This window comes from Falco cherrug, chromosome 19 (assembly GCF_023634085.1).
Source record: "Falco cherrug isolate bFalChe1 chromosome 19, bFalChe1.pri, whole genome shotgun sequence".
NCBI classification, from domain to species: Eukaryota; Metazoa; Chordata; class Aves; order Falconiformes; family Falconidae; genus Falco; species Falco cherrug.
In genome coordinates, this window is record NC_073715.1 from 5,110,652 (window position 1) to 5,122,284 (window position 11,633).

Here is an 11,633-nt window from a genome sequence, read left to right on the forward strand (position 1 = left end):
CACAGAGGGGCCCTTGTTGTGTCCCGCTGTGGGGCCCCCCCAGCCCAGCGCCTCAATGTGGCCCTTGTTCGGCACCGGCCCTTGGTGTCCCCATTAACATTTGCTCCGGGGCCAGGCTGTCCCCAGCAGGATGCAGGGGACAAGCTGGGGGACCACATCAGCCTGGCATGCCCCCCCCCCAACACCCCATCCCCCACCACGTCCCCAACCCCTAAGACCCCCCCCAACACCCCATCCCCCACCACGTCCCCAACGCCTAAGACCCCCCCCAACACCCCATCCCCCACCTCGTCCCCAACCTCTAAGACCCCCCCCAACACCCCATCCCCCACCCCATCCCCAATCCCCTAAGGCCCCCTCCAACCCCCTAAGACCCCCCCCGTGTCCCCACCCCCCTAAGGCCCCCCCCAACCCCCTAACACCCCCCCAACACCCCATCCCCACCTCGTCCCCAACCCCCTAAGACCCCCCGTGTTGGCACAAGGACCCCAAAAGCTGCCACCACCACTACCCCCTCCCCCATCCTACTGCCACCAGGGCTGGCCCTGCCAATGGCCACATCCCTGGGGACACGGCGGGGGGGGGGGGGGAAGGGGACACGGCGGGGGGACACGGTCACGCTTCCCGGTTATTTTAGGGAGGATAAATCAGGCGGGTGGCAGGTGTGGGGCTGTGGCAGCCGCTGTCACCGGGGTGAGTGACGGTTCAAGGGCAATGGCGTGGGCAACGTGAGCTCTGGCTGTCCCCAGCCCCGCCACTCTGCCCCCCCCCCTCCCCTCCCCCCCTTTAATTCACTGTATATTAAATATAGATGATATTATTCAGGGTGGACACAGGAGAGAAACGGCCCTTTTCAGCAGCTCTCGGTTTATATACAGAAAATGGCCAAAAGAGGGGAGGAAAAAAAAAAAAAGAAAAAAAAAATAATATAAAGGGGAGGGGGTGAGGCTGGGGGGGGGGCGGAGCCCCCTCCCCATCCCCGCGCTCCCCACTCTGTACAGGATCCAGTCGCTCGCTATTTACAACGGGGGCATTTTTACATGGGGGGGAAGGGGAGCATCACGCCGGCGATGCCCCCCCTCGGGGGGGGGAAGGCACCAGGGCTGCTGTGCGTCATGCCCGGCACCGTGAAGGCACATGGGGGACCTGGGTGTCCCCTAAGGGGGACCCAGGCATGTGGGGGGGCACTTGGGTGTCCCCAAGGGGGATCCAGGCATCTGGGGGGGCACTTGGGTGTCCCCAAGGGGGATCCAGGCATCTGGGGGGGGGCACCCGGGTGTCCCCAAGGGGGATCCAGGCATCTGAGAGGGCACCCAGGTGTCCCCAAGGGGGATGCAGGCATCTGAGGGGCCACCCAGGTGTCTCCAAGGGGGACCCAGGCATCTGGGGGGCCACCCAGGTGTCCCCAAGGGGGATGCAGGCATCTTGGGGGGACACACCTGGGTATCCCAAGGGGACCCAGGCATCTGGGGGGCAGGGACTTGAGTAACCCCAAGGGGGACCCAGGCATCTGAGGGGGGACACCTGGGCGTCCCTGGGGAGGACCCAGGGGCTGGTGGCAGTCCCCCCAGGTGGGGGCTCAGAAGGGCAGCGTGTCCATGAAGATCTTGTCGACGATGGGCGGTGGTGGCACCAGGTCCTCCAGCTTCAGGTAGAAGATGCGCTGGAGGCCCTGGGTGCAAAGGCTGCGCAGCTCGGGCAGTTTGCCCAGCAGCTTGGAGAGGCAGCCGGGGCGACCGGGCTCGGCCCCCCCCGCTGCCACGTGGTCCTTCAGGCACCCCACAATGCGGTTCTGCAGCTCCTCCACCCGCTTCGGTTCCTTCAACCCATGGCGGTCTTGGGGGGGGGGACGGACAGACACACACACGCAGAGGCATGAGGCCAGGGTGATGGCCGCAGGGTGGGGAAGGGGACAGCGGCGGGGAGCGATGGCATGGCGGGGGGGGTGTGTGTGTGTCTCACCTGTGATGATGACGAGGGCGGCGAGGCAGGAGAAGGAGGGGACGTCGACGCTCATGCGGTGCAGGCTCTGGGAGAACTCGAGGATGGCGTCGATCCACTCGCCGAAGCCCCGCACGCACTGCAGGCGGTGCAGCACCACCCCGTTGCAAAAGATGAGTTTCCCTTCCTCCGGCTTGGAGCTGCGGGTACACCCCCACACACAAACACACACGTGTCACCCCCGCGGCCAGCCCGGCACAACCCCAGGCTCCCCGTTGCACCGCGGTGTACGGGGGGCTCACCGGTACGCCAGACGGAGGATGAAGAGCTCGAGGAAGGCCGATTCCAGCAGCAGATCCTGGTCTTCCTTGGGCAGCTCGGTGAAACCTTGGATTTTCTCAGCCCACTTGCGGATGACGTCCATGGAGCCGGTGAGCAGATCGTAAAATTGCTGCACGTCCACCGAGTCCTCCTTCTCCAACTGGCACGGTGCCGACTCCTGGAACTGCCATGGGGATTGGGGGTGGGGGTGGGTGTCTGTGTGTCATGATCCGGCCCCCGCCACAACCCCGGGGATGCCGTGGGATGGTCCCAGCCCTACCTTGGAGTAGTCGAGCTTGGTGGCGCTGGGGATGGAGTCGATGTGCGCCCGCACCAGGGAGGTGATGAGGCTGACGGGGGACGCGTCCGGCGGCTGCTTGGGTTTGGAGGGCAACCGGCCCCGCCGCCCCTTCAGGCTGTCGGTCCGCACCACTGCGGCGAGGGAACATGCCATGAGCGCATCTGTCGTCAGCGCAGCCAGCAGCGGGGTCCACTCCTGCTAGGACCCCCCCTACACCCCAGGATGGGACCCTAGTACCTTCTTTGACCATGCCGACGGCCAGGCACTTCTGGAAGCGGCAGAACTGGCAGCGGTTCCTCCGCCGCTTGTCCACGGGGCAGTCCTTGTTGGCCAGGCAGATGTACTTGGCGTTCTTCTGCACCGTGCGCTGCGGGGCGGGGAAGGAGCAGCCCCAGCTCAGCCCGGGGCGCTGTGTCGTCAAACAAAAGCCCTTCTGTCCTCCCCTGCCTCCCGCTCCAACCCGGCATCCGGCTCCACATCCGTGGGGAGGGCTCCCGGGGGCCGCGCTCCCCGCCCTGCCCTTCCCCAGGGTGACCTGCAGCATCCTCCTGCTGCTGCAAAGCATTGTGGGAATATCCCCGCCGCGGGGTGTAGGGCGGCTTCCCTTACCTTGAAGAAGCCCTTGCAGCCCTCACAGGTGCGCACGCCGTAGTGCTGGCAGGAGGCGTTGTCCCCGCAGACGGCGCAGCGGCCCTCGCCCGCCCCGGGGCTGCGCACCTTGGTGGGGGTCAGCGCCGGCCCCTCCAGCAGCGGCGAGACGGGAGCCAGGGGCAGCCCGGCGAAGCCCCCCGGGGAGCCCTGCGCGGGGGCGAAGGTGTCCGTGTCCAGCAGCTGCGGGTCCAGGCGGGGCGAGGGGCCTGGCTGCCCCTTTAGGGTCCCAGGGGACCCACCAGGGCTGGGGGCTGGGGGGCCAAAGGCGAAGAAAGGGGGCTGTGACCCACTGCCCTTGGCCGGCTCAGCCCAGGGCTGCCCACCCTCGAAGTTCGGCAGGGGCGAGTACCCCCCAAAGGAGCCCTCCCAGCTCGGAGCTTGGGGCGGCTGGAAGCCCGGGGTGGCAGGCGAGGGGACGGAGCAGGGGCTGCCGTAACAGTCCGAACCGCTGGAGGAGAGGGTCTCGTCCGGCTGCCCACCGAAAGCACCGGAGTAGCAGCCGTAGACCTGGAAATCCTCCAGTTTGAAGGCGGCGGCGGCGGCGGCGGGCTGGCTGCTGGCCGGCAGCTGGTAGAGGAAGGCGTCGAACTCGCCGGCGTAGCCCTCCATGAAGGTGCTGAAGCTGGGCAAGGCAGGGGCGGCCGCCAGGTCCGCTCCGGCCACCTCCATGGGGAAGCGGCCACCCTCGGGGCTGAGCAGCTCGGGTGGGCAGCGATCGCAGGGGCCGGTGCCCGCCGTGCCGTACTGCGCCTGGATGCAGGGCATCTCTGTGGAGAGAACAGGGTGTCGGCGGAGACCCCCTCCCCCAACCACCACCATCCATCCATCCATCCAGGTGGAGGATGGAGGGCAAGGTGAGAAGAACCACGGGGGGGGCTTCCCCGGGAGCCGGACCTCTGGGGCTGCTGGCTGCCCGGTGGTGGCCACCGGCATCCCCGGGAAAGGTCACGCCGTACCCAATGGGCGCAAAGGACATTCCCCAAAACGCTGGCTTAGCAAAGGCACCGAAAGGGAAGGAGGGAGGAATGCGGCCGGCGGCTTCCCAAGTCCCGGGGCTGACCGGGGGAAGCCAAAGCCGGGGCTGACCCAGCGCTTGAGGAACCCGCTCCCCCCCCAGTACCCCATTTCGGAGCCTTTTGGCAAAGCAACCTCAGCCAGCTCCACCGGCTGCCGGGGGAGAGGAGCCCCCTCCCCTGTCCTGGCAGCCCCCTCCCCCCGGATCCAGCTCTGCATAAGACGTAACAGGAGTCCCAGGTCCAGCTGAAAGCCAAGCCAGGAGCGTTCTCGATGGCAAGACGATAATGTAATTCATCTCGCAGACCTTTAAAGGTCATGGCGTGCCTGGCCCCCGGCCGCTGCAGCCCCAGCACGGCACCGCCACCGGCTCCCCCGCCGCTCCCCGGTTTCCTCCCGGCACCCAGAAAACCGATACCCACCCAGGAGCTGGGGTTAACATTATCCAGCCGGGGGTCCAGCCTTGGCACCCACTTGGGTGGCACCGACCCACTGCCGGTGCCACGGTGGGGTTTGTGCCCATTTACCGGGGACTAGGGCTGTGCCAAGCTCGGTGGGTGCGGAGGGGACGGGGCATGCGGCCAGGGGACACGAGGCCGTGTTGGGGACATGGCACCAGGGGCCACCATGCTTTTGCTTGCCCACATGCAAATCCCGGCTGCAAATCGCTGGCCGGGCTATGCAAAGCCTCAACCTTTCCTCCGTCGCTTCCTCATCCGAACGCTGTTGCCTTCACTCGCTGGTGGCATTTGGGGTGTCCCCCCCCCCGCTGCTATGACCCCCCCTTCCCCCGAGGGGACCGGGCATGGGTTCCCGTGGCGGCCGCCCACGGCTTGGGCAGTAATTGCAGATTCCTCGTTTGGGAGCGCAGGCAGCTGCCCGTGCCCAGGCTTGGAGGTTGTTGCCTGCGTGGGCTAGTGGTAGCCCCTGGCACCGAGTCCTGGGTTGCGGGTGGGAGAGAGCAGCCGGCAGCACCGGGGGTGGGTAACGCTGCCCACAGCCCTGCCGGCACCTGCTGCCGTACCTCGCCAAAACGCGGCTGCTGCCAGGCCCTGGCACTGCCCGTACCGCGGTGTAGCCGGTGCTGCCAGCACCATCCTGCCTGCCCGTTGCTGCCCGTTCGCTGCTCATGGCTCCCGGGTGATGCCCGGTTTGGGGGTGGCTCTGTCCCCCCGCAGCCCCTGGGCTCTCCCTGGCTGCGCCTGGATCCCGGGGAGGGGGGGGGGGGGCGGTCCTGGGATGGGGGCTGAGCCCCGTTGTTGTCCCGTAGCCCAGCACAGCCCCGAGATACGGGTCCCGGTCCTGCATCGCTCCTCACCCCGGGACCCCCAGGAACGGGACCCCTCGCTCTGCCAGCCCCCACCCCGTGTGCCTCCTCCGTGGTTCTCCCCGGTGCGCCCAAAGGCCAGCCCCGCACGGCACGCACTGCCCGGTCCCTTCCACCGCGACTCCCGACTCTCCCCGGTGGCGTCGCTTTCAGATGCGAGCCCCGGCTCCCCCCGGTGCCACCGGCATGCCCGACCCCCTGCACTTTGCAAGATACCCACCACCCTGAGCCCCCGGTGCCACCGGGACACACGACCAGGCTTCCCTCCGGTGCCACCGGGAATGCCCGACCCCGGCTCCCCCCGGTGCCCCCGGGAATGCCCGACCACATGCACTTTGCAGGACGCCTGCTGCTCTGAGCCCCCGGTGCTACCGGGACACCCGACTCGGGGCTTCTCGGGACAAACGACCCGGCTCCCCCCGGGGACAAACGACCTGCTCCTCTCCGGTGCCACCCGCGACGAACGACCCGGCTCCCCCCGGTGCCACCCGGGACGACAGACGCAGCTCCCCCAGGTGCTACCCGGGACGACAGACCCGGCTTCCCCCGGGACAAACGACCCCGCCCCCCCCCCGGGGACAGTCGACCCGCTCCTTTCCGGTGCCACCCGGGACGACAGACACAGCTGCCCCCAGTGCCACCCGGGACGACCGACCCGGCTTCCCCCGGTGCCACCCGGGACGACAGACGCAGCTACTCCCGGTGCCACCCGGGACGACAGACCCGGCTCCCCCCGGTGCCACCCGGGACGACCGACCCGGCTCCCCCCGGGGACAGTCGACCTGCTCCTCTCCGGTGCCACCCGGGACGACAGACACAGCTGCCCCCAGTGCTACCCGGGACGACCGACCCGGCTTCCCCCGGTGCCACCCGGGACGACCGACCCGGTCCGCTCCGGTGCCACCCGGGACGACCGACCCGGCTCCCCCCCGGGGACAAACGACCCGCTCCTCTCCGGTGCCACCCGGGATGACAGACACAGCTCCCCGCTGTGCCACCCGGGACGAACGACCCCGGCCCCGCCGGGATGCCCTCCTCGCTCCTCTCCGGTGCCACCCGGGACGACAGACACAGCTCCCACCGGTGCCACCCAGGACGACCGACCCGGCTGCCCCCGTGATGCCCTCCCCGCCGCCACCCGGGATGCCCGCCCCGCCTCCCCCCGGTACCACCGTGCCCCCCGACCCTGCTTTTCCCGGTCCATCCCCCCCACCCCCGATCCCCACCCCCCTCCCATACCCGGGGGCCGGTACCCGGCGGTGCTCCTCCGGTTCCCGCTCCGCTGCCGCCGCCGCCGCCGCGCGGGCTCCGCCGGGCTCCGGCCCCGCCACTACTTTCTCTTAAGCGCTCGGTGACGCGCGGGGCGGCGCGCGGGCCCGTGACGCACGGCGGCGCCGTACAAGGCGCGGGGGGGGCGGTTCCGGCGGGGGCGCGGCCGTGACGCACGCGGGGTTCCATTGACGCAACCGCGGCGCCCGCGCTAAAAATACCCGCGCGGCCCCGGCTAAAAATAGAACGGGCGCCCCCCCATCCCCATCCCCATCCCCATCCCCCTCCCCCTCTCCCTCTGCCTTCCCGGGGCTCCCGGGGCCGCCGGAGGTGGGGGGAGGGGGGAGGGAGGCTCCCGATGTCGGTAGCGGGGGGAATGGTGAACCGCGGTGGGCAGGGGTCCCCGGGGTTGCTGGGGTCCTCGGGGCCGGTACCCACGGTGTCCCCTCGGTGATCCCATCGCCGGTACCCCCCATCCCGGTGCCCTCTCGGTGCCCCCATCCCTGGTGCCTCCATCCCTGGTGCCCCCATCCCGGTGCCCTCTCGGTGCCCCCATCCCTGGTGCCCCCATCCTCGGTACCCCCTCCCGGTGCCCTCTCGGTGTCCCCATCCACGGTGCCCTCATCGTCGATACCCCCATCCCGATGCCCTCTCGGTGCCCCTATCCCTGGTGCCCCCATCCCCGGTACCCCCTCCCGGTGCCCTCTCGGTGACCCCATCCCTGGTGCCCCCATTCCGGTGCCCTCTCGGTGCCCCCATCCATAGTGCCTCCATCCCCGGTACACCCATCCCCGGTGCCTTCTCGGTGCTCCCATCCGTGGTGCCCCCATCCGTGGTGCCCCCTCGTTGCTGGTATCTCTGGTACTGTTATCCCCGGTGCTCCCTCGGTGCCGGTATCTCCGGTGCCCCCATCCCCAGTACCCCCATCCTGGTGCCCCCTCGGTGCCGGTATCTCCGGTGCCGTTATCCTCGGTGCTCCCTCGGTGCCCCCATCCCCGGTACCCCCATCCTGGTGCCCACTCGGTGCCGGTATCTCCGGTGCCCCCATCCCCGATACTCCCATCCTGGTGCCGGTGTCTCCGTTGTCGTTAACCCCGGTGCCCCCTCGGTGCCGGCATTATCGGTGCCCCCATCCCCGGTGCCCCTCCGGTGCCACTATCCCCGGTGCTCCCCCGTATCCCCGGTGCCGCTAGCCCAGTGCCATTCTGAGCCGGTATCTTCGGTGCCCAGCGTTCCCGGTGCCGGTACCCCCCGGTCTCCTCCTGCTTGGTGCCTGTGTGCGGGGGCGGGGGGGGGACGACACGGGGTCCCGCCCCCGCCCGGTCCCCGCGGGGAGACTCTGGCCGGGGCGATGGAAAGAACGGCGGCTGCTGGCGGGCGCCCAGCGCCGGGAACACCGCCCGCGGGCTGGAAAGATGAGCTCACCGGGCCCGGGGAGGGCGAGGGAGGAGCGGGGAGGGCCCCGGTATCCCCCCCGGTACCATCCGGTATCACGCCGGTACCTCCGACCCGGGACCCGCCGGTACCCCCCCGGTACGCTTCGGTACAACCCCAGTATTCCCCGCACGGTACCCTTCGGTACCCCCCTCCGGTACCACCTTTGTAACCCCCCGGTACCACCCCGGTACCCCCGCCCGCTACCCTTCGGTACCACGCCGGTATCCCCGCCCAGTACCCTTCGGTACAACCCCAGTATCCCCCCCCGGGACCCTCCAGTACCTCCCTCCGGTACCACACTTGTAACCCCCCCGGGACCCTCCGGTACCACCCCGGTACCCCCGCCCGGTACCCTTCGATACCACCCCGGTACCCTCCGCTACCGCCCTCCAGCACCCACCTTGCAACCCCCCTGGGACCCTCCGGTACCGCACCGGTACCCGCTCCCGGGGCCGAACCGGGGGTCTTGGTAGACCCGACTCGCCGTGCGCAGTCGTCCCCCGGGGGCTGGCACCCCCGTTAGTTACACCCCGTTAGTGCCCCCCCCCCCGTTAGTTACACCCCGTTAGTGCCCCCCCCCCCCGTTAGTGTGTCCCTCGTTAGTGTGTCCCCCCGTTAGTGCCCCCCCCCCCCCGTTAGGTCCCCTTCCCCCGTTAGTGCCCCCCGCAGCAGCGGAGCCCCCGGCACGGCCCCACCGGGGCAGCGGAGCCGCCCTCGGACCGGTGCCGCCGTACCCCGGGAGCCGCAGCCGCACCGGCCCATCCCCGAAGCGTCGGGGCGGCACGGCGGGCACCGCGCCCGGGGAGGAGCTGCCGGGACCCCCCGGTGCCGGGACCCTGCCCGGTTTCACCACCGGGAGGGGGGAAGCCCGGGACCGGAGGGGCCCGGGGGGTTGCAGCACCGGGAGCCCAGGGAGGGGGATACGGGGGTACCGGAGGTGACAGCCCGGGACTGGCCGCCGCCTCCCGCCGCCCGTTACCTCGCTCCGGCCCCGGTTCCCGCCGCCGCGGCCCCGCGCGCCGCCCGCCCCAGACGGGGGCCCCGTGACGTCATGGCTCCCGCTGACGTCACCGGGATCCCGCGGCATCACCGGGGCTTCCCCCGCAGGGATCCCTCGGGGACCCCGCACCCCACCGACGGCGCGGCCGGTACCGGGGCTGCCTCCGGTGCAAACCGGGGCTGGAGAAGGGGCGGGGGGGGGCACAGCCGGTGCCAGCCCCGGGGGTACGGCCGGGAGCCGGGGGGCCCGGAGCTGCTGGGGATCTCAAAGCCCCGGGGGTCGCGGAGCCTGTGACCCCTCGCCGAGCCGGTGGTGGCAGCAGGGTGACACCAGTGGCCCCCGCAGCCGGGATTAGCTGTACCCCGGAGAGGCCGCCTGGCCCACGCCGGTACCGGGGGAGGGAAACCGAGCCCGGCCACCCCGGCAAGGCCACGGTGGGGGGGGGGGTTGGGGGGGAAGCCCTGGCTCATGGGGACACTGTGACCACCAGCCAGGCCTTCTCACTGCCCCAGCAGCTGGGTGGGGGGTGCGGGGGATTGCGGGGCACCCATGGGCTGGCTGGGTGGGTGGGTGCAGGGGGATTGAAGGGTGCCCACGGACTGGGTGGTGGGTGCAGGGTGCCCATGAGCTGGGTGGGTGGGTGCAGGGGGGGTTGCAGGGTGCCCATAGGGCAGGTGGTGGGTGCAGGGGGGGTTGCAGGGTGCCCATGGGCTGGGTGGGTGGGTGCAGGGGGTTGCAGGGTGCCCATAGGGCAGGTGGTGGGTGCAGGGGGGTTGCAGGGTGCCCATGAACTGGGTGGGTGGGTGCAGGGGGGTGCAGGGTGCCCATGAGCCGGGTGGGTGGGTGCAGGGGGGTTGCAGGGTGCCCATGAGCCGGGTGGGTGGGTGCAAGGGGGTGGCAGGGTGCCCATGAGCTGGGTGGGTGGGTGCAGGGGATTGCAGGGTGCCCATGAGCTGGGTGGGTGGGTGCAGGGGGGTGCAGGGTGCCCATGAACTGGGTGGGTGGGTGCAGGGGGATTGCAGGGTGCCCATGAGCTGGGTGGGTGGGTGCAGGGGATTGCAGGGTGCCCATGAGCTGGGTGGGTGGGTGCAGGGGATTGCAGGGTGCCCATGAGCTGGGTGGGTGGGTGCAGGGGGGTGCAGGGTGCCCATGGGCTGGGTGGGTGGGTGCAGGGGGATTGCAGGGTGCCCATGAACTGGGTGGGTGGGTGCAGGGGGATTGCAGGGTGCCCATGAACTGGGTGGGTGGGTGCAGGGGGGTGCAGGGTGCCCATGAGCTGGGTGGGTGGGTGCAGGGGGGTTGCAGGGTGCCCATGAGCCGGGTGGGTGGGTGCAGGGGGTTGCAGGGTGCCCATGAACTGGGTGGGTGGGTGCAGGGGGGTTGCAGGGTGCCCATGGGCTGGGTGGGTGGGTGCAGGGGGATTGCAGGGTGCCCATGGGCTGGGTGGGTGGGTGCAGGGGGGTTGCAGGGTGCCCATGAGCCGGGTGAGTGGGTGCAGGGAGTTGAAGGGTGCCCATGAGCCGGGTGGGTGGGTGCAGGGGGGTTGCAGGGTGCCCATGAGCCGGGTGGGTGGGTGCAGGGGGTTGCAGGGTGCCCATGAGCTGGGTGGGTGGGTGCAGGGGGGTTGCAGGGTGCCCATGAACTGGGTGGGTGGGTGCAGGGGGTTGCAGGGGTGCCCATGAGCTGGGTGGGTGGTGCAGGGGGATTGCAGGGTGCCCATGAACTGGGTGGGTGGGTGCAGGGGGGTTGCAGGGTGCCCATCGAGCCGGGTGGGTGGGTGCAGGGGGGTTGCAGGGTGCCCATGAAACTGGGGTCGGGTGGGTGCAGGGGGTTGCAGGGTGCCCATGGGCTGGGGTGGGTGGGTGCAGGGGGGGTGCAGGGTGCCCATGGGCTGGGTGGGTGTCAGTGACCACTGTGTACCCAGGTGCCAGGCGGTGACGGGTGGGTGCCCACAGGCCAGGAGGGTGCCGGTGGTCCCACCAGGTGCCCACGGCCGGCGCTGGCACCCTGCCAGGCCCATGTTTGCCGCTCACACCGGGGCTGCTCCGGGTGCCCGCTCAGCTGGTGCCAGCCCATCCCTGGGCACACGCAGCCCCCCGCTCGGGGCTAAAAATAGATTCCACGTGGGGTGGCAGGTGCCACGGGGGATCCCGTGACGGCCACACCGGGGACGGGGTGCCCTGACCACAGCCGGGTGCTGGCGGGCACCACGAGTGCACCCCGGGGAGCCAGACCATAAATGTCCAAGCACGGAACCGTCCTGGAACGGGGACAAGGCAGGAGGGTGGCAGGGAGCCCGCCAGGGCCCACGCACACGCACCGGTACACAACACACGCGTGTGCGCGTGCAGCCCTGCAGCAGGCAGGCGTGC

The 11,633-nt window shown here is 70.3% G+C and overlaps 1 protein-coding gene across 2 annotated transcripts; it reads right to left on the bottom strand.

Moving 5' to 3' along the window:
- Positions 1–856: 856 nt before the first annotated feature.
- Positions 857–7,342, bottom strand: NR4A1 (nuclear receptor subfamily 4 group A member 1). 2 transcript variants are annotated; one of them, XM_055697128.1, is made up of 8 exons: positions 6,795–7,342; positions 3,694–3,981; positions 3,173–3,361; positions 2,801–2,930; positions 2,543–2,694; positions 2,244–2,446; positions 1,963–2,141; positions 857–1,836 (listed from the first exon to the last, which is right to left on the bottom strand). In XM_055697128.1, exons 1-8 carry the CDS (start codon positions 7,338–7,340, stop codon positions 1,580–1,582), a joined length of 1,944 nt encoding a protein of 647 aa, XP_055553103.1. In that variant the 5' UTR covers positions 7,341–7,342; the 3' UTR covers positions 857–1,579. The 2 variants fall into 2 exon arrangements, with proteins under 2 accessions (XP_055553103.1, XP_055553104.1); XM_055697129.1 differs by lacking the exon at positions 6,795–7,342 and having other exon boundaries at positions 3,173–6,680.
- Positions 7,343–11,633: the final 4,291 nt, after the last annotated feature.